Genomic DNA, 19584 nt, shown 5'->3' with positions numbered 1-19584 from the left:
GAGAAATTATTCATTAAAATTTATGTAAACTTTTTAAGAAAAGATGAATTAATTTTGAAAATGTCTTAGGGGGGCAGGAACAAACAAACTAAACAAGTTTGCATTTAATTAGGTAATAGGAACTTAGAGGGAATCGTAGCTACATTCTTAAGAATTATTAATTTTTACTTAGGTTTGATTATATTATAATATGATCATCAGTTATTAACTCAATCTGACCAATACCTTACTATTTCTTTTGTGGCCCATGTGATCCTTATTGCAATTAATTGTTATACAATTTGAAGCTACAAAGAAAAATACGAGGTTTTATCAATTGGTGTAGTTGGTGAGGAAAAACTCTAGCATGACTTAATGTTGGTTATGTGGATATAATTATAGTCATTGGAGATGAAGAACGGTGGATTATACTTATACAAGTTTTATTGTGTGTGTCGTTTTCTTCGTTCATTTCAAGATATCTTCGTCATGTGGATATTGTTATAGCTTATATAGTATTGCCTACTCTCTTGATTTATGTGAAAGACTCGTTGAGGTGTTAGAAAAAATAAATATATATAATCACTGGATTGAGTAGATCATATATATGTAAGTCGACGAACATAAATTTTATTTTAACCACACCCAGTGATTAAATACTTTAATAATTGGCATATAACGATTAAAAATATGTAATTGATATTTCTCTTTGATTTTATATACTAGAAACAATATCTATTTAAATTGATTATTGTATCAATTCAAGACTTTTACATCTGGAAATAAGAGTTAAAGATCAAAAACATACAATAATAAATAATTTGCCTTAAAAATATAAAAAGCGATCTAATCCTAATAGAAGAAAATAGATGTGAAATGGCGCATACCTTCACACAGGTCCTACGTGGCAAATCCCTTCAACCAAGCTACCTTCGAAGCGAGTGCGGAGAACAATTCCTTTGTGACAAGGAATTAACAGCTCCAAGATCAGAGTTGAGATCCAAAGTATTCCGAAAATTCGTCCTAGTCAACCGCGAACTTTCGAAAACTTTGGAGGGGGTTCTGTAGGCTGTCTAAAAATCACAATAGATAGTTAATCCCTCATCAAACACCGATGATGGAAGTTATAATCTGACGACTTCCAGAAGGCTACAATTTGAGGACTTTCACGTAGAAGGTTACAATCTGACGACCTTCACAACAACTAATGAAAGCCCCAATTCAACAGCCTTCACAATCAACATCGGGAGTTACAATCTGACGACTCTCATATTTTATAACAGGCAAAGATCAATAAGCAAAGGCCTTTGCAATGTTATAATGGACGAGGTTATAAGCCAACAATCTCTCTCAAACGCAGAAATTCACTTCTGCGTTTTTCAAGTTCAAAACGCAGACAAGTGTGCGTTCCTTAAACAGGCGTCGAACTCTGTAACGCAGAGTTGAATCGTAAAACGCAGACAAGTGTGCGTTCCTTAGCAGGCGTCGAGCTCTGTAACGCAGAGTTAAATCACGAAACGCACACGTAATGTGCGTTCTTCGACAGACTCGACTGCATCCCAAACTCTGAACGCAGAGTTGATCCTCAACGCACCAGTGACCTGTGCGTTTCCAATTTCAGAACGCATGCGGCCTGTGCGTCTCAAATCTCCAACAGAGATTTAACTCTGCGTCCTAAGCCTTGGACGCAGAGTTAAAGCCCAAACGTGGCATGTGCGCCTGTGTTGCTTGAGCTGCTGAACGCAGAGTTCAGCTTTGCGTTCTAACGCCCTAGCACAGAGAATCTGCCTGTGCCTTCAGCCACCAAAATAGACCCAACTCTGCGTTTTTAATCTAAAAACGCAGAGTTCGGGCCCTGAACGCTATTTTTTCAGCGTTTGACTTGTTCAAAGCACGCAATGAACAGTTCCAGGAATTGTTTTTCCCCCACGATTTGAGGGATTTTCGCCCCACTTAAGAGCGGATTAAGGAGGTAGTTACCACCCTTAATCCCCTATAAATACCAGAAACTCGATTGAGTTAAGGGATTGAATTTTTTCTCATCAACAGAGAGAGATTCGGTCAAGAGCAAGCTTGGTAGCAAAGAAGAAGAGCCTTCATCCTTCGGCTGGGATTTTGGAGATCAACAACAGGAGAATTCCCTTGGCTGATTAACCGAACTTTCGGTTTAAATCAACTCTTTTTCAAGAGTTCAAACTCGTCCAGAGTTATCAACTCGATCAGAGTTCAAAACTTGCTCTGCAAGTTCTTCTAAAACTCATTCAGAGTTATCAACTCGTTAAGAGTTATTTTTTAAGACTCTCTTTCAAGAGTTTCGAACTCGATCAGAGTCATTAACTCGTCCAGAGTTTCAAACTTGCTTTGCAAGTTCTCCACAGCGTCAAATCGTGAGGAGAAGACCACGTTCCAGTGAATCAAGACGTTCGGATCGTCAACGAGAAGCAAACTCGACGCGAGCATTCGAGGGAGGCATCTCATCGCCACCGTGAAGAACCCAGAATTAAACAAAGGGGAGAATCAAATTCATTCTCCTCTCTTTTGTAATCGGAATCCAAATTGTAATTGATTTTGAGAGGAATACAAGTCAATTTTTCTTTCATTGTCTTTTTACATCAAAATTTCCAACAACCAATGTGGGTCTTCAGGCTCCCTTTGAACGCTCTCGATCTCGCGTGCTGCATCCAACACGGCGTCGTGGGTTGCAAGTGCTCTACCAGCTAGAGCCAATCTAATATACTTGTCCAGACCCTTCTGGAACTGATGCCTCCTGATAGTGGGGTCTGCAACCAAGTGGGGAGCATATCGGCTCAAAGAAGAAAACTCGGCCTCGTACTCATCAACTGTTCGCCCTCCTTGCTTGAGCTCAACAAATCTACGTAGGAGTTCATCCCGAGCTGACTGAGGAAAATATTTCCTGTTGAAGCGCACGGTGAATGTCTCCCAAAGGATGGGCCTCTCCAGATGAGTCTTCTCTACAGTCCACCAAATCCGAGCGGTGTCAGTGAGCTGAATATCCATCAGATCCACCTATTCAGCATGGGGGATGCGAGTCACCGTAAGGATGGTCTCTGTGACCTTGAGAAACTCCTCTGCTGCTAAAGGTCCCTCGGCACCAGAAAAGGAAGGAGGCCGCATATATCGAAACTCTCTAACTCCAGCCTCTGCGCGAGGGGGAGGCTGGGGCTGAGGCTCCCGCTGTAGCTGCCCAGCCAGGAACTGCTGATTCACCACTAATCCATGAATCATCGCTAGGAGTTGGTTCGTGTCCACTTCCGACGGTGGGTCACTGCTACCGGATGAGTTACCATTGCCACGAGTCGTCACCATGGTTCTAAAGAAGGCGAGAATCAATAGGAAAATTAAGGTCAAAATCGGGTAAGTAAGTAGCTAAAACGTAGTTTATTAAAATAATAGTATAAGGGCTTAAACCTAGTCTTACGGATGAAATATGATATGCGTCTAAGTTATCTGTCATATTCTTACTAGTGAAAACTCGGGACCGTGACCTGCATGGGCCACCACTAAAACCTGTCACGCCCCGCTTCCCAAAATACCGGGGAATCGGGACGCGAGCAAGCCCGCGACGTATTAGATTGAGAAGAAATGTACACTATCATTTTTTTTTCTTTTTCTTTTTTTCTTTTCTTCTCAACCTAATACGCTAAGCGTCTGGAAACAATATAATATACGAAGTCACAGGTCCCCGATCACACATAGCAAGAGTATAATGAACAACTCAGAATGGAAAAGATACATATCACAAATAGAATATCATCCAGGACACAGAGTTGGGTCAAACACGCCCTTATTACAAAACGGTCCAACTAAAAATATAAAAATACATAGTCCAATAGAAATACTGTAAAAGAGTTCTAGTGCTCATCAACTACTACAGAAAGAAAAGTCTAAGCTTCAGGTTATTCTTCTGATCCATCTGGAAGATCTTACTGCTGCAAATCATCTGGCTCCTGTACTATCCCGAACTGAGGCTGCTCATCTCCTAAATCTGACGTACACCAGAGAAAAACAGGTGTACGTCAGTGTGTGCAACACACGGCAAGATCCCACAGAGAGAAATAGGAACGATCGAACGACCAAAGCAAAAACAGGTAATAATAGTAGAAGAAACATGCTACTGGAATACTAATAATCTAAATGCAATCTACCACTAGAATATAATAATCAGGAGTATCCAAGAAAGTCAACCAAGTAACAAGTCGATCATACAGCCAACGATCAGAATAATCATCCAAGTAACACGGCCATACACTAGATGAAATTAATACTTAAAAATCTACAACTCGAGACGTAGTACGTCGGTCATATCATCGTATAATTGATTGTTCGCACATCATCCAAGCAAATAAATTCATGAACCAAAGTAGCGACACCGATCTACTTGACTCAACAAACCAACCCTAGTAGCGACACTGATCCACTGGTACGAGCCTGGAAGATATATCAACAACCATATCCAATCACATGAACAAAGACTTTCCCACCCCAACTCTTCTTGCTTTTCTAAGTCAACACAACACATGTCTCTAGGTCACACAAGGCCACTATGGTCATGACTGCTAATGGTTCTCAATCGCAGCAAGGCAATAGTAATGTAACAATTCATGTGCAATAATATCATGACATATCATGTAATAATGATTTGTTATAGTATATATATATAGGTATATATGAAAATAGTAATATTATAATGCACCAGAGTGAAGAAGAAATCCTTCAGTTAAGTCCGACGATAGATAGATCGATGCAGAATAAAGAAACAACTACTAACTGTCGAAAAGGAAGTATACACGCTAAACGAGGAAGCGATCCAACCAAAGGAAATATAGAAAATAATCATAAGTATAATGACGACATAACAAAGAATCCTATGACGTCAACGGGAAGAATTTCAAGATCTAGTTCCATTGTAGATAGGTCGGCACAGGAAACGAGAGTGACTTCGGATTCAATTTCGAATAATTGAGCAATAGAATGAATGAAAGAGTCCAAACAAATCATCCTAGGTGCAGAGAGGCTCAAGTTGGGGTTGTCAATAAATCAGGACGTTAATCTCCCCTCCCTATTTTAGTGAAAACGGCGAAATCGCCTACAAGAATAAAGTCGGTTCATCTCCACAATTTGGAGGAAATCAAGGCGTATAGCCGACACAGAAATGAAACCAAATACATAGGCACGAAGGCCATCCACCGCAATGATACACAGCCATAAATGAGTCAACGAATACAATACAAGGCCATCAATAATATACACGGCCGGCAATTAATTATAAAAGGCTGCAATCAATAATACGTTTCCCGACAGCGAATTGCAAGCAAACCTGTAGGGAATTCTAGGCTAATACATTTCAAGCATAAGTATAAGGAAGCACGATAAAGATGTGATATCAGACAATAACACGAATCAAATGAGTAATCACATGAAATATAATTACGAGTCTTAATATGACATGGACATGACTGTATGGGATAACTATGAATCGGACATGCATGTATAGTATAATAAATTCTTTTAAAATATCTATTATTATAATAACTCAAAATAAACCATTTAATTTTAAACTAACCTTTTAAAAATAATTAGCTTATTAATTCCAAAATAATTCTTTACAAAATAATTTCCTTTAAGTTATTCTAATCATAAAATCATTAATCTATTTATTTAAAAGTCCTTTTACAAAATAGTTTCTTAAAATATTTTCTCATTATAATTAATTCTAAAAAAAATCTTTAAATGTTTATTTTTAATATTATACTCCTAAAAATAATTTCTTTTAAAAATATTTCTCACAATAATTATTCTAAAAATATTCTTTAAAAATATTCTTTTCTTTTTCAAAACCACACCTCATAATTAATATTGTTCATCAAACAATCCCACGCAGATATATCACAACAATAATTATATTACAGTCTAAACATGCATATAATTAATTCGCAGATCTAAAATTGAATTGGCAAGTCAAGAGAAGTAGGATCTTGCCTGCGTGGCCAAGGGGCCTGATGACGAGGCGACGATGCCGCTGCGGATGCGGTATAACAGGTATGAAACTGTGGGGGTTGTCGGAGCTCGTGGATGGCGAACGAACAGCGGGGAAGAGGACGGCGACAGGTGGGCTATAGGTGGCGACGACGACAAGGTGGAGCTCAGATCTGGCTCGAGATGGGGACTGGAGGAGGGCAGGTCGGCGGCGGCTACTGGGGCGGTGCGGGTCGCCGGAGTTGTGGGGGCTCGGGGTAGTTGAGTCAACGGATCTGGTGGAGTCGGAGATGAAGAGAGGTGGTGGCCTGAGGCGGTCGTGGGGAGGAGGGCGGTCGGATCTGGGGGAGCGGCTGAAGGAGGAGCTCGTGGTGGTTCTCAGGCGGAGCAGGAGCTTGGCGAGCGGCGGCACAAGGGCGGATCTCTAGGGGTGGTGCACGGTGGTGAGGGCGATGAGCTGGACAGAGAGAGAGAGAGGAGCAGTCGACGGCGAACTCGGTGCGGTCGAGGGTGGGGACGAGCTCAGCGGCGGCACGGCGAGCTCAGGCGCGGGCACGGCTGGAGCTGTCGAATTTGGGGGCTGGTGGCGGCTTCGAGTTCGGGTGGTTGAGGGCGGCGCCAGAGCGTCGTGGAAGGGAGCGGCGGCGATCAGCTGGGCTTGAGCGGCGGCTTTGGAGGAGGAGTTCGAGGACGGCGGTGAGCTGGAGGTCGCTGGCGCGGAGGGGCGGCGCTGCTGGGTGACGGCGGCAAAGGGTGGTGGTGTCGGCTTGGAGGGGTTCGTCGGATTTGAGGAAAGAGGAGGAGCTGGCGTTTTCTTTTGAGGGGGAGAAAAGAGATATAACGAAGAAGAAGGGGGAGAGAGATGATGTAGGGGACAGCTGCGGGTTTTGAGGAGTGAATTAAGTGGAGTGATTGAGAGAGAGAGAGAGAGAGAGAAAGAAAGGACGTTGATGGGGGTTGAGTGTGAGAGAGGGAGAAAAAGGTAGATTGAGAGAGACTGGAGAGAGAGTAAAAACGGCGGAAGAATTTAATGAGGGAGAGAAATGAGGGAGAGAGTGCGGGATAGGGTGGTTGGGAGGACGTGGGTTGAGAGCGGGGGGAAAACACGAGGCGGAGGGGTTTGCGTGAATTGGGGAGAGGTATACAGAGTGAACACCGGTGAGAGGAAAACACAGGAAAAAAATGCTCCTTTAAATAATTTAAAAAATATCATAAAATTTATTTAAAATAAATATTAAAATTTATAGTCAAAATAATAATAACAATAACAAGGATGAATAATTAACTATTTATTTAAAAAAATTACCAAAACAATTAAATTTATAATTAGCAAAACTTATTAAAATAACATAATATCGTATTTTTAAATCGTAGAAAATTAGGGAAAATACAAATACTCTTTTAGAAAAATAATATTTAATATTTAAATACCAGAAAAAATTTATTCAAATCAAAATCGAAAATCACGGTCCTTACAAGTAGCCTTCGATCAATGCAAGATACTAAACCTCCACTGTCATCGGCTCGTTATCAAGGTAACTGATTTCTTTAAGGAGCAACACTTTACAAATTAGGAACTTTACAAAGTTATGTGGCAGAGGATTCGTCTACTTGAAAATTTCAGCATTGCAACATGTTAAGTACCTGGCAGAATTGAGTGCTCATCCTGTTGGTTCAAATGCACTTTATGTTGCATTAGAGGTACTCTTTTCTTTTGATAACATCTATTCAGTGTTAGAAAATAAATTTTATCTTTCACTTGATTATCATGTGATAGCATGAATAACCCTTATTGCCAAGTTATATTACTTTATCTGACATTGAGCTCAAAATCAATCTAATCTTTTGAATTACATCTCAGAGAGCATTTTGTTGCTTTATCTTAATGTACTACAAAAAATGGTGTATGTCAGGTATCAAGCCACATCTTTACCCGATTGGTAATTCTACTAAAGGCAATTGTGTCTCTACTGATGAGAGCTTACTGGATGCTCTCCTCCTTTCTGCGGTACACCTTACGGTAATTCACTCCACCTTTACTTTTTGTAGAAGAACATCTTATGATAGTCTTATCGGTGAAAAATTACAGTGGGAAGATTGTTCATGGAAAGACCTGCTCAAATATGATGTAACAATGTGTGAAACAAAGGTGTTTGCTGTTTGCATAACTATTCATTCTAAGTAATGATTTAATGTTGTTTTGAATACGGTTCTTATTAAAGACTCAATATTTGGTGTCTATGCAGATCATTGGGGGTGAAAAGGAATTGCTTAATCAGTTTAATGATAAATAGAACTTAAGCTTCACTGCTGAGTTTGAGAAAAAAACCCTCCAGCCATTAGGACCTGAGAAGCCAACTCATATGAAACTTCTCAGGGAGAATCTTCTATTTTTCATTGCAAGTGGAGAAAAGGAGAGTTGTCAAAGTCAACTTATTCCTTCGCCTGCAATTCCTATGCATGGATTCTTGATTCTGGTTAATGTGAGTATATGTTGAGGTTTGTTTTTCTCGTGCTGCAATTCCTATGCATGGATTCTTGATTCTGGTTAATGTGAGTATATGTTGAGGTTTGTTTTTCTCGTGAATAGGGATTGTATGTCGGATTCTTGATTCTGGTTAATGTGAGTATATGTTGAGGTTTGTTTTTCTCGTGAATAGGGATTGTATGTCGCAGTGTTTTACTTCATGTTCTCATTTACTCTGATCATTTATTTAAGGTGAATCCCGTCGAGTATGGGCATATCTTTTTGGTTCCTTATGGTACAAAGCAAAGACAAGAGTTTTGGCACAAGGAGATCTTCTATTTGATTTCACGGTTTGCAAAGGAAAACTGAAATTGCTCCCTAAAGGTCTTTTCTTTTAAAAATTCTTCTACAACTCCAGATTATGCATATTTCCAGGTATATTACTGACCACGTTATTTTATTTTATTATTATTCTTCTACAACTCCAGATTATGCATATTTCCAGGTATATTACTGACCACGTTATTTTATTTTATTATTCATATGTATTTTACTAAGGGTATATTACTGACCACGTTATTTTATTTTATTATTCATATGTATTTTACTAAGGAAGTCAGCATTTGGGATTCCTAATTGATCTGAACACACACTTTTGTTGATTTGAGGTAGTTACAGCATTTTCTATCTTAAATATGACTTGTTCATGCTCTCTACAGGACTAATGTATAATTTACTATACGTCAATATTACGTGAATATTACCCTTTATGTATGTGGCTTCCAGAATTTGTTTATATTCAATTCTAATAACCATTTTATTAGTTTTTGTTAGCTTTTTTAGTTATTGGTATGATTTCAATTCTGCGAGTTCAGCTGATGGGTTATTAGTTGATCAGCTCTTTTTTTATGTATTACATAGATTACTGGAGTAATTTTTATGTCCTTACACCAGTTATTGATGCTTCAATTCTCAAACTGGCTTGACTTACTAATGTTTAGTTGATAAAAAGTGCACGGTTTTAGGTAAACTAACATTTCATCTTGTGGAACTAGAAGATAATAAAGTAAAAAGATGATACCAAGAAATTATATCAATTTTTCATTTTAAAACTTATTCTGTTGGATTGTCAAGCTCATCAACAAGACCTTGAAGCACGTGATTGCACATAAATAGCTGGACACCCTACTAAATATTTTTGTCCCATGATGTTAACATAGCTACGTGATTTACCATTTCATTTTAATGCTATTCAACTACATTTGTGTAAGAAAACATGGCATTCTCCAGTACCTTCAACAGCTCCTAATGGCCCAGCATTCTTTATTCTTTATAAAAAGGTCCATCAGTTAATTGCCAAAGGCTACGAGAGTATAAGTTTGTTGCCTAGATGCATTAGAGTACAAATTTAAGGTTGTTGCACAGAACTACATTTTTTAGAAGATAACTCACCAGCAAATATAAACATGCCCTGAAACTTGGTGAAGAGGGTAATGCTAAACTGCAACCTCAATACATTACAAAAAAAAGTTCAACCTAAATATGATCAAAATTCAGGTATTATAGATATATTCTATTATCTTATGTAGTTTATTAATCGTGTTTTTGTAGGATCGGTACCATCGGCCTGTAGAAATGTACGCGGTGCAACACGAGGGAAGGGGATAGAGAGATTGGTGACACAATTGGGTCAAGCAATTTCAGTTTCAATCCCTTCCTCGAGTGGAGCACAAGAGGGGGAGCATGCGACATCCCTTGCGAATGAGATTGGGAAGGAAACCCGATCATCTACAACGGTTCATAATTGTGGTTGGGACAATTTTGATGCTGGGAGTCGAGAGGCAATCATTATGAGAGTTCGGGTATTTTTTTTAATCATTCTTTAATGATATTCTTTAATGATATTCTTTAATGGTAATATCTATGATTTTCATGCTAAACAAGTAGGGTTGTTAATGAATAGATTCTTGTGCATCTGCTGAATGTTACATTGTCATGTTGTGCTGTTTCCTTTTTCTTTTTGGAGTTCTTCACATGTGTATTTTCAGAATCGTTAGCTTGTATGGTCCACTTGAGTGCTTTAACTTCTACTGATACTTATGGTCCACTTGACTTAGATAATAACTTAAATTCTTCATGCTTATATTTAGCTGGGAAGATATAACATAACAAGTCTTGTAATTATGAGTTAAATTAAAGGAGGAACTTGGAAAAGCATACCCAAAACGATCATAATAGGTGGATTCTAATGTTTAAGTGTATTTTTGCATTTGAGTTATGACAACGGCAATTCGTAATGGAGCTTGGAGTCTGCGACTGGTGATTGGATGTTGTTTCTACCTGTGTAATGTCTTTGTGGATGCCTGAGCGTCATGCTTGTGGAAAGAAGTGATAGGACAGGACATATGTCCTGCTAAGGTATACAAACAGTAAATTTCACAAAAACACTGGTATTTTATACAAACATATGTGATATATCTATTAGTAAATACATTCTCAAAGACTGCATTCAGATGGAGAAAGAAAGAGCGCGAGATGGTATGAGTAGGTGGACGCCAGATAGGAGTTAAATGTTATTCAGCTATCATTTCATCACAGTGATTTGTCAATTAGTATGCTATTGATTTGGTGTTCGGTAGTTCTGTTAGCTGTAATATTATTCACGTTATAAATTTCACTTCTTGAAATTGATTTGGTGTTTGGTATTCGGATCTTTTGTAAAATTTTTACACTCGCATATATTCACGGCTATTTTTTATGTTGCTTAATTCTTGTTATGCAGGAACTTGGATTTGATTATCTTGAAAGCAAAGAGCAACTTGTCATGACGTTACAAGCAAACTAGAATATTTAAACAATTGTTCCCTTCTTTCTTTTCTTTCACCTTTTCCTCTCGGCAAATTGTGTTTTTTTATTCCTTTGTGGATTCAAAAAAACTGGAATATTTAAACAAGCCTTTGAGTGTTTACTTGGAAATGGAAATGAATGTAACTAATTTGCAATGGGGAGTAAATTCTTTTTTTATCATAATATGCAACGTGTTTGGAGTATAATTTGATGTTTTGTTTCTTTGTTGATGTGAATGGGTGCAATTTTTTGGTGGACGCTCAAGTTCAGTGTAGGCTTGTAGTTGTGTCTGGTGTAGAAAGAGGATGTGCGAATTGTGTAGAGAGGGGCAGTTGGTTTCTTTTAAGAAGAAGGGTATTTTTGGATATTTTTTGCCTTTGTAATACCATGTACATAAACACTGAAGAGGGATAGACATAAGAAACTGAGAGGTACAATCGCTTGCTTGGTGTGTAGAAAGTGCTCATTTTACATTGATGCTCCTGCCTTGTAACATAGACATCAAGCTTGAGATTTGTAATTAACCCTTCTCCTAAGACTATACTAAGCATGCCTCTGAATGGATATTAACTTACATGTCTGCAAAGTGGCATTAATTTAAATGGAGGAGGATATGCTCTTTCATTCAGTATCAAAACAGTGCTATTTTGTCTCATGGTATCGTTCTATAGTAGTTTTAACACTTCTCCTGGTCAATACATCTACAATAAGAATCTTGGAATTTGTCCTCCAATAAGAATCTATAGTAAAAATTATTATGTAATAAATATTGCAATGAGTAATGAAATTGATGTAATCACGATACTTATAGATTAAACCATTGTATTTTCGCCCAATCAATCAATAAATATAATTTAATTGTTCAAATGTTAAATGTTTAGATTATGTCTATACGCTTTATCCATTACTTACATTACATAATTTTATAAAAAAAAAACAGGATAAAAAATATAAAAATTATAAACAAAAAATGAAAAATTAACCACGTGTATTGCACGTGCAATCCAACTAGTACCTTAAATCGTGAAAAGTGCTATCATGCCTAATCGACTATTAACTTATTTGGAAGTTGACCCCCTCAAATTATTAAAATTACTACTGGATCCTTCAGTTCGTAAATTATTTTGAAATGAGTCCCTTTAGTAAAGAATAGTAGTAATAATTTGAGTCATTAACTTGAAATGATTACAATAATTGTGAGACCTGATAACAAATTCAATGAGTTGAGGGATTTATTTAAAAATAAGTAATTTAGATATATTACAGCTCCCAAAAATATTTTTATCCACAAACTAAAAAAAATCTAGACAAATTACTTAACAATTATTTTTTGACTTCTTCACACAAATGCCACGGCAACGCACGGGGTCAATTTTGCTCGTTATGAAATAAACTAAAAGGAGAGTAAACTGTAACAGAGAGACAATAATTGAGAGATGAAATCAGACATATAGTTTTTCTAAGTTTCTTGTGAGCATTGTCGTATAAGAAAGTGTCATAAATCCCAAAACTTCCACAAAAACACCCAAACAAACAAGGTAAAGCTCAGAACGAAAATGCTTATACAGATGAGCACTTCCAATTTTGTATCATAAATCCCCAGCTTTGGCAAAAACAACATAACAGACCCCAAAACGCTATTTTCCCACTGAACCAATTAGATACACCGATATTGGGTGTTCAAGGCTTCGTTGCTTTGCTGCAGAATCAATAATTAAGTTCCTACGCCTCATACAAAAATGTCGACAAGGCTGCAGTATGATACTGATCAATTGTTGCACCCATTTCACGTTGAATGCTTCATCATTTCATTCCTAGAACGTCGCAGCTACACCTTCAACTCAATGCCATGACAGTAAGTAGTATATGTAACTATTTCTCTTTTATCCAGCTATATCTATCTCAGATGCAATTACCATGTAAAAATTGTAACAGAAGAACCATCAAAATTAAAAAATGTAGCTTTACAGTTTGAGACATATCAATATCGGCACTGGCATATCAAGAAGGGATCATGAACCAACACATTTAGCCCACCTGAAGCAACCCCGGATTCTTTTAGGTAACATATAAAGATCAAGAGCAGCTGGATCCATGTCGACGTTACTAGACTTAGACCAAATATAAACTCCTCTTTCTTGTTTGGTGCCGGGAACTGTGTTGTCGAGAACAAATGCAACCAGAAGAGCTACCACCATGTTGAGTGAAAGAAGAGAATTCAGCGCGTAATTGAGCTGCTCAAATAAGACGAGGGCAACAAGGCTATGACGTAAGTGGGAATCAGGACAACAAAGCTAAGATAATAGTTATGTTTCGTGAAGTGCAACATTTCAATGCAAGATAATATTACTTGTCTATTTCAGCTCTCTTATGAGTATGCTACAAGTGAATTGAGATAAATTTAGGTCAAGTTCATGTTATGCGCACAATACATAGATCTAAGTAATGGACAGGACTAAGATCATTTTGAGTTCAGGAGGTGTATCATGAATGTGTAGGAACTTGCCCAACATATGCATTTTTCGCTCATATGACATAAGTTTAACTCTATACATGTACCTGTGATGTGCATGTTGTATACTGTAAGCATACAAGTTTGTTCCTACGTGCAAGTTTACTAAATGTAGTTGTTTGCCATTAGCACGACCATAGTAGAAATTTATAATATTCTAGCGCGTTCTTCTCCTATCATGTACAAACAAGTATGCATGAATTAAGTTTATGAATGTGTTTGCAGAGTCTATATAAGCTTACCCTTTCGCTTCCAATATCAACTGGTCCAGCGGAGCCTGCTGCATAAGGTAATAGATAGCTGGGCAGAATAAGGGTGGAAATGGGCTGGTATTGTTGAATATATGCAGGAACTGAGAGGGAGATGAACAAAGTAAATCCAACAATGATGATGTTCCTTGAGCTTGCAGACTCGGTGTACTTTAAAGTTGATAGGCCAAGGGCCACAGTTAGAGCCCAAGTAAAGCATAGAACAGAAGCAGCCAATGCCAGAGGTATCGATGCAAGAAGTGCACCAATTTTTGCTGCCAAAAAAAATCAAAACATTGGATGATTGAAAAAGAATAAACATGTGATAATCAAATGCCCGAATTTTGGGTGTCATAGACATTCAAGCCATAAAATGAAGGGTTAATTGCGGAGAGACCCACTGTACTATTGCCCAATTGCGGAAGACCCTCTGTGCTATCGCCCAATTGAGGATAGACCCCCTGCACTATCGCCCAAGTGCGGACTTCCTGAGTGAAATGTTTTTGACTCCTTTGCCCCCAGAAGGTCTATCTGTCATGAACATTGTTCTCTTTCTCTGAGGATGAAAGAGTAGAAATATTCATTCAGGGGGTCTGTCTGCAACAATAGAACTAACCACATGGGGTCTACACACAATTGGGCTTTAGTACAGGCGGTATATCCGCAGTTAACCATAAAATGAATGTGTGGTACAAAGGACTGATAGCACCTAGTAGTTTTCCTCACCTACAAATGAGAAGAGGATCAAGAATGCTGCTCCAAGTTGCAAAGCCTTTCTGCTGGCCATCTTTGTCACGTCAATGGTATGTACATTCTCGGTCAATGTTGTTGAGCCGGTGCCTGTACCCCAAAGTCCAGCAAGAATGCTTGAACATCCTTCAAAACCTATCCCTCGACTGACAATTCCAGGTGTTGGAGGCCTCATATTGATCAGCAAAGATGCAGTATGATATGAACCAATCTGTTAGAATGAATGAGGGGAAATTAGACCCAATCCACTTGTAGATTACAATAAACTCAAGCTACAGTTGTTTATTTGGCCTAGGGAGAACAGTTAACCTCAATAATGATGATCAGTTCTAGGCCACTGTACATTAGAACTTGAGGATCAAGAATATATTGAATCTGTAGATGTTAAAGCCACTTACCGAGTCAACTGACGCAACTAGTGACGTAATAATCATTATGATAGTGGTCTTGAAATGGAAAGTCGGGGAACCCCACTGGAAAGGATAAGGAATCCTAACCCAAGCAGCAGTTCTGCATGCATTAGACACATCAGTACGGCAGAACTTCATGGTTAGTGCATGTCTTCTGCACCCATCTAATAATATATTCGAGCTTGGAATGTTTGCAGTGCATCCCTTATAGTTGTATGCCCCTCCTGCTGTTAAAAAGAATGAATATGCCCATACAATTGCAACACTAAGAGGAACCTGTCACAATTAGTACCAAAATAAATAATTAGCCAATTTACTAAATTACACAAGTATCATAACATAAGTTCAAGGAAGCATATCTTGAATATCTAGTCAAAACATATGGTCCATCTGATCTAGATAGCCTAAAAGCCTACAAGGTAAAACTTGCATGAAGCAGCTAAGTCCATTGATAGTACATACAGGTCAATAGCAGCTAGAGGCATCTTGCAAATGCAGATATCACAACCAAAGGAGAATCACTTGATTAATTAAGGTAATGAAGTGATGCTCCTCTTGTACAAGAAAATAAGGATGCAGAATGCACATGAAAAGTAGTCAGGATAATGTTGAATGGTTATTATTATAGTTCTTAGAAGAAAAAAAGCACAAGGAGACGAGGGAAATACCGCATAGACTAGGAATACACGATGCCCAAAGATGGAAATTCTTCGCAGGTACTGCAAATAAAGGAGAAAGATAAAATCATTTAAGCAATATCTATAAGTCACAATATCGAAAAAGAACCTTTCACAAGGTACCAAAATATATAATTTTTAGTAAAGCTTGTTGGAAATAATTCTATGCATCCAATTTACCAGAGTGAAAACAAGGACCAACAAAATCAAGGGAACGCTTATTCCTGCACAAGTTCCAGCTTGAGGGAAACCATAGCTGAAAAATGCCAGACCTACTGCAGCAACTGTAGGTGCAACCACCACCGGATTTATCAACCTGAAAATTATCAGAGAAAATGGAGATGAACTGAGCCAGAGGTACCAGATAGTCTATACAATCATTCTTACTGCTCATAAGTCAATTGTTTCACAATTTGTTTATTTCTGTCTCTTTAATAAGTATTTGATAAGTACGCAAAATCTATTTTACATGAACTACAAAGTTTCCTTTTTTTAACAAAAATAGAGATCCATCTAGCAATAAATTATAGAAAATAAATATATTCCAGAAATGTCTGTCTCACAAGAGCTATGACGATCAATGGCATTTATAGTAACATGGGGAATTTTCAGAAAGCCCCCTAAGTTTGGGCATCTCTAAGATAAACTCCCTTAGCTTTCAAAATATCACAACCCCCCACCCCCCTTCCGGAAATTTTTTTTAAGAGGTTTTCTAAGATAACCGCAATCCGCAATTTTCACATGGATGGGTAAAATTAAAGAGGGGAATATTTTTGCCTGTGAAAATTGTGGTTCACGCTTCAAGGAGTTTTTGATGAGTGTTGAAGAGGTTTTCTGAGAACCCCAAAACTTAAGGGCCTTTTGTAATATTTTAAAAGTTAAGGGGGTTATTTGAGAAATGATCAAACTTAAGGGGGGTTTTGTAAAATTTACCCTAGTAAATTATATAATGAAACAAAGGTTTATATAATTTCCAAAAATATCCCACCCCCTAAAGATTTTCTGATAGAGAAAATTTCATATTTGAGTACAGACCCATTCAACTAGATAGAAAAATAGATGATTGGTGAGACAACTGGCCTAAAGGAAAAACTGAATGTGTGTTTGATATACCTTAGAAGCAGTGACATAAGACCACTGTATCCCAAGACTGCATGAAAAACTGAACCAACAATAATAGCCCCCTGCAGTTCTCTCATTATGTGCTTGAATTTCTGCATTTAATATGACCAAGAAGAAAAGAAGTAAGTAAGAAGTATGCACTAAAATAATATAAGTAAGTACATGTAGACTGCAAGAGAAGTATGCTCCACTGATTGCCATAATTGTTGCAGCTTAAAATAAATCAATTGTATTACTTTAAAATGTTAATAAAAAATGATAGAAACAATGGTAAGAAGTCTAGACGTACATTCTCACCAAGATTTCGAAACTCTTCAGAATTTGTTATAACCAAAGCTGGAGCCAAATATACAAATGAGCTCCCCTGTACTAATGGAAGTCTAGTACCGAAAAAAGATTGCATAATTGTTGTAAGACCAGATATTAACAGCATGGTTGAAATAACAGTAGCAGTTTCCACCTGTCAACATTAAACATAAAAAATAAGTTAATCTCCATGCCTTCCTTTTATGTTTATGGAGAACCATAAAGAACAAATCTTACATCTGTTCCACCCATAGTTGGAACCATAATGATCGGAATGAATACAAGTGAACCAGCTAATGATAGGTAATGCTGCAAACCATAAAAGATGAGACGACCTGGCAAAAACCAACAATAAGGATTAATCATTGTGTTCCAAGAAATACATTAAAATTCTGAATATGAGGTAAAATATTTTTCTAGCAAGATGCCTCTAAAAAAGTCTGGACCAAATTAGTGGAATTATGCGCTAAAGCAGTTTTCTTTTTCATTTCTTCCTATTATTCATCAGAAAAGGATTCCCCGATGCAATGCGCAGAACAGAACCGAAACAATCACAAAAAAGAAAATTCCAAAGGTTTGACAGTCATCATAGATGAAACCCACACTTTTGCATCCATTAGACTCAGCAAAACTCCTTGCCAAGCGAAGGAATATCCTTATGCGGGCACCATTTCAATGAATGATGTATGACATAGACAGTCAAGTAGTCTGTCAATATCTGAAGCAGATAGTATGGAATAGATAATCTTCATTCAATTTCTTTACGTACTCCTACACCATAGAGGTCAGAGCTCTATTGATGCATCTCATAAGGAACAACATGGCCCATGTTACCATTGTAGTATTGCATTAGAAAGGTAATTACAAGACATCAGGACCTTGCAAATTTAAATTATAAATTCATATGGCACAGAAGAATTTACTGTTGCCGCACGAATTCGTACTTCTTGCGTAGGAACTGATTTCCAAATATAATGGTTTTTACATATAGAGAAATCAAACCCCATATCATTTTTGGCGATTAGAGTCCAGCAATGCTTCTAGCCTAGTAAATAGACATAGTTAAACACATAAATTTGCTAAGGATCTGGGTCCTACCCACTGCATTTTGACAATGGAGAATCCACGTCTTCAATCAGACTGTCTATAAATATTGACATGGTTGAGATTAGTTAGAAATCTAACACATAATATGCCTGCATAATTTGGACTATCCATTGCCAAATATACACCTGAAATAATCCAATTCTGTTCTTTAGTTAGTTGAAACTAAATTACAAATATTGTTCATTCAATAAAGTATGAATCATACTGCTTCATTAAATATTCATTTTTGTAATAAAAAAATAAAAAAACAAAGGGTTAGATGCACTTTGATACTCTAAAATCACATTAATTTTAACTTTAACACCGTGATGTTTAAGCTAAACAGAAACTCCAAAGTTTCACCACTTTTAACTTCAATACCTTCAGTTACATCACCGGTCAGACTTTTACTTAAACACAAAACGTGATTATCACATTACTTGAACTATTGTACTCCCAAGATTGAAAAATATTTCACCCGAATTCAGAATATCTTTCTTCCTCCACCATATATTTAACCCTAAATGTATTGAAAATTATAAGCAATAATCCATTCCTTCACCTTTCCAAACACAAATGGCTTATATATGACATTGACTACAGTTAAAACATCCTTTATCAAAGAATATTCACAGCCAAAACAAAATTCTGAACCATAATGTGAGTGTGACAAAAGGTATTAAGGTCAAAAGTTATGCAACTTGGGGTATTTTTTTTTTTTTTGGGCAAATTTAACCCGCGGCCTTCAGGGTATCAACCAAACTTAAAAACGGGTAAAACTGTAATGTATTAATTGAAGTGAGAAGTTACAAATAATGTGCATTCGAGCAAAACCAAAAAAATTGGAATATTAGCAAAATATTCTGCATTCAAGTAAAAGCTACTTTTAATCTACTCTTTACTAGTCTGCTGACTACTAATTCAAATATTGTCCCCCCTTTTTTTACCACAAATAGAAGTAAAATTGCTCCCAAAAAAAAATTCCAACTAACCATATCCCGCATTCTCCGTAACCCCACAGACCAATCCCGACTTCTTGTACCCAGACAGCTCGTAATCGTGCTCCTCCAGCTCCGATGCCAAATCAAGATCCAAATCCCTCTCCCCCCTCCCACCCCCAGGCCCAATCCCGGGCCCAAACAAAGGCCCGGCGCCCTCCTCCTTCTTCTCCTTCCTCAAACCC

At 37.6% G+C, this 19584-nt stretch overlaps 1 protein-coding gene and 1 long non-coding RNA gene across 3 annotated transcripts; one reads left to right on the top strand and one right to left on the bottom strand.

Moving 5' to 3' along the window:
- Nucleotides 8232–11368, top strand: LOC109836170. Its single transcript, XR_002245864.1, has 4 exons — nucleotides 8232–8459; nucleotides 8696–8878; nucleotides 10055–10305; nucleotides 11226–11368. It is a non-coding gene; the product is annotated as an uncharacterized LOC109836170 (long non-coding RNA).
- Nucleotides 13183–19523, bottom strand: LOC109839339 (nucleobase-ascorbate transporter 11). Of its 2 annotated transcripts, XM_020407768.1 has the most exons (10): nucleotides 19394–19523; nucleotides 17553–17650; nucleotides 17299–17469; nucleotides 17001–17101; nucleotides 16068–16203; nucleotides 15879–15929; nucleotides 15199–15486; nucleotides 14777–15011; nucleotides 14045–14325; nucleotides 13183–13524 (listed from the first exon to the last, which is right to left on the bottom strand). In XM_020407768.1, exons 2-10 carry the CDS (start codon nucleotides 17577–17579, stop codon nucleotides 13303–13305), a joined length of 1512 nt encoding a protein of 503 aa, XP_020263357.1. In that variant the 5' UTR covers nucleotides 17580–17650; nucleotides 19394–19523; the 3' UTR covers nucleotides 13183–13302. The 2 variants fall into 2 exon arrangements, with proteins under 2 accessions (XP_020263357.1, XP_020263358.1); XM_020407769.1 differs by lacking the exons at nucleotides 13183–13524; nucleotides 14045–14325 and adding an exon at nucleotides 14487–14606 and having other exon boundaries at nucleotides 19394–19485.

The sequence above is a fragment of the Asparagus officinalis genome, chromosome 4 (genome assembly GCF_001876935.1).
Source record: "Asparagus officinalis chromosome 4, Aspof.V1, whole genome shotgun sequence".
Classification (NCBI taxonomy): Eukaryota; Viridiplantae; Streptophyta; class Magnoliopsida; order Asparagales; family Asparagaceae; genus Asparagus; species Asparagus officinalis.
Note: the sequence above shows the minus strand (reverse complement) of the source record. Positions and strands in the feature narration are given on the sequence as shown.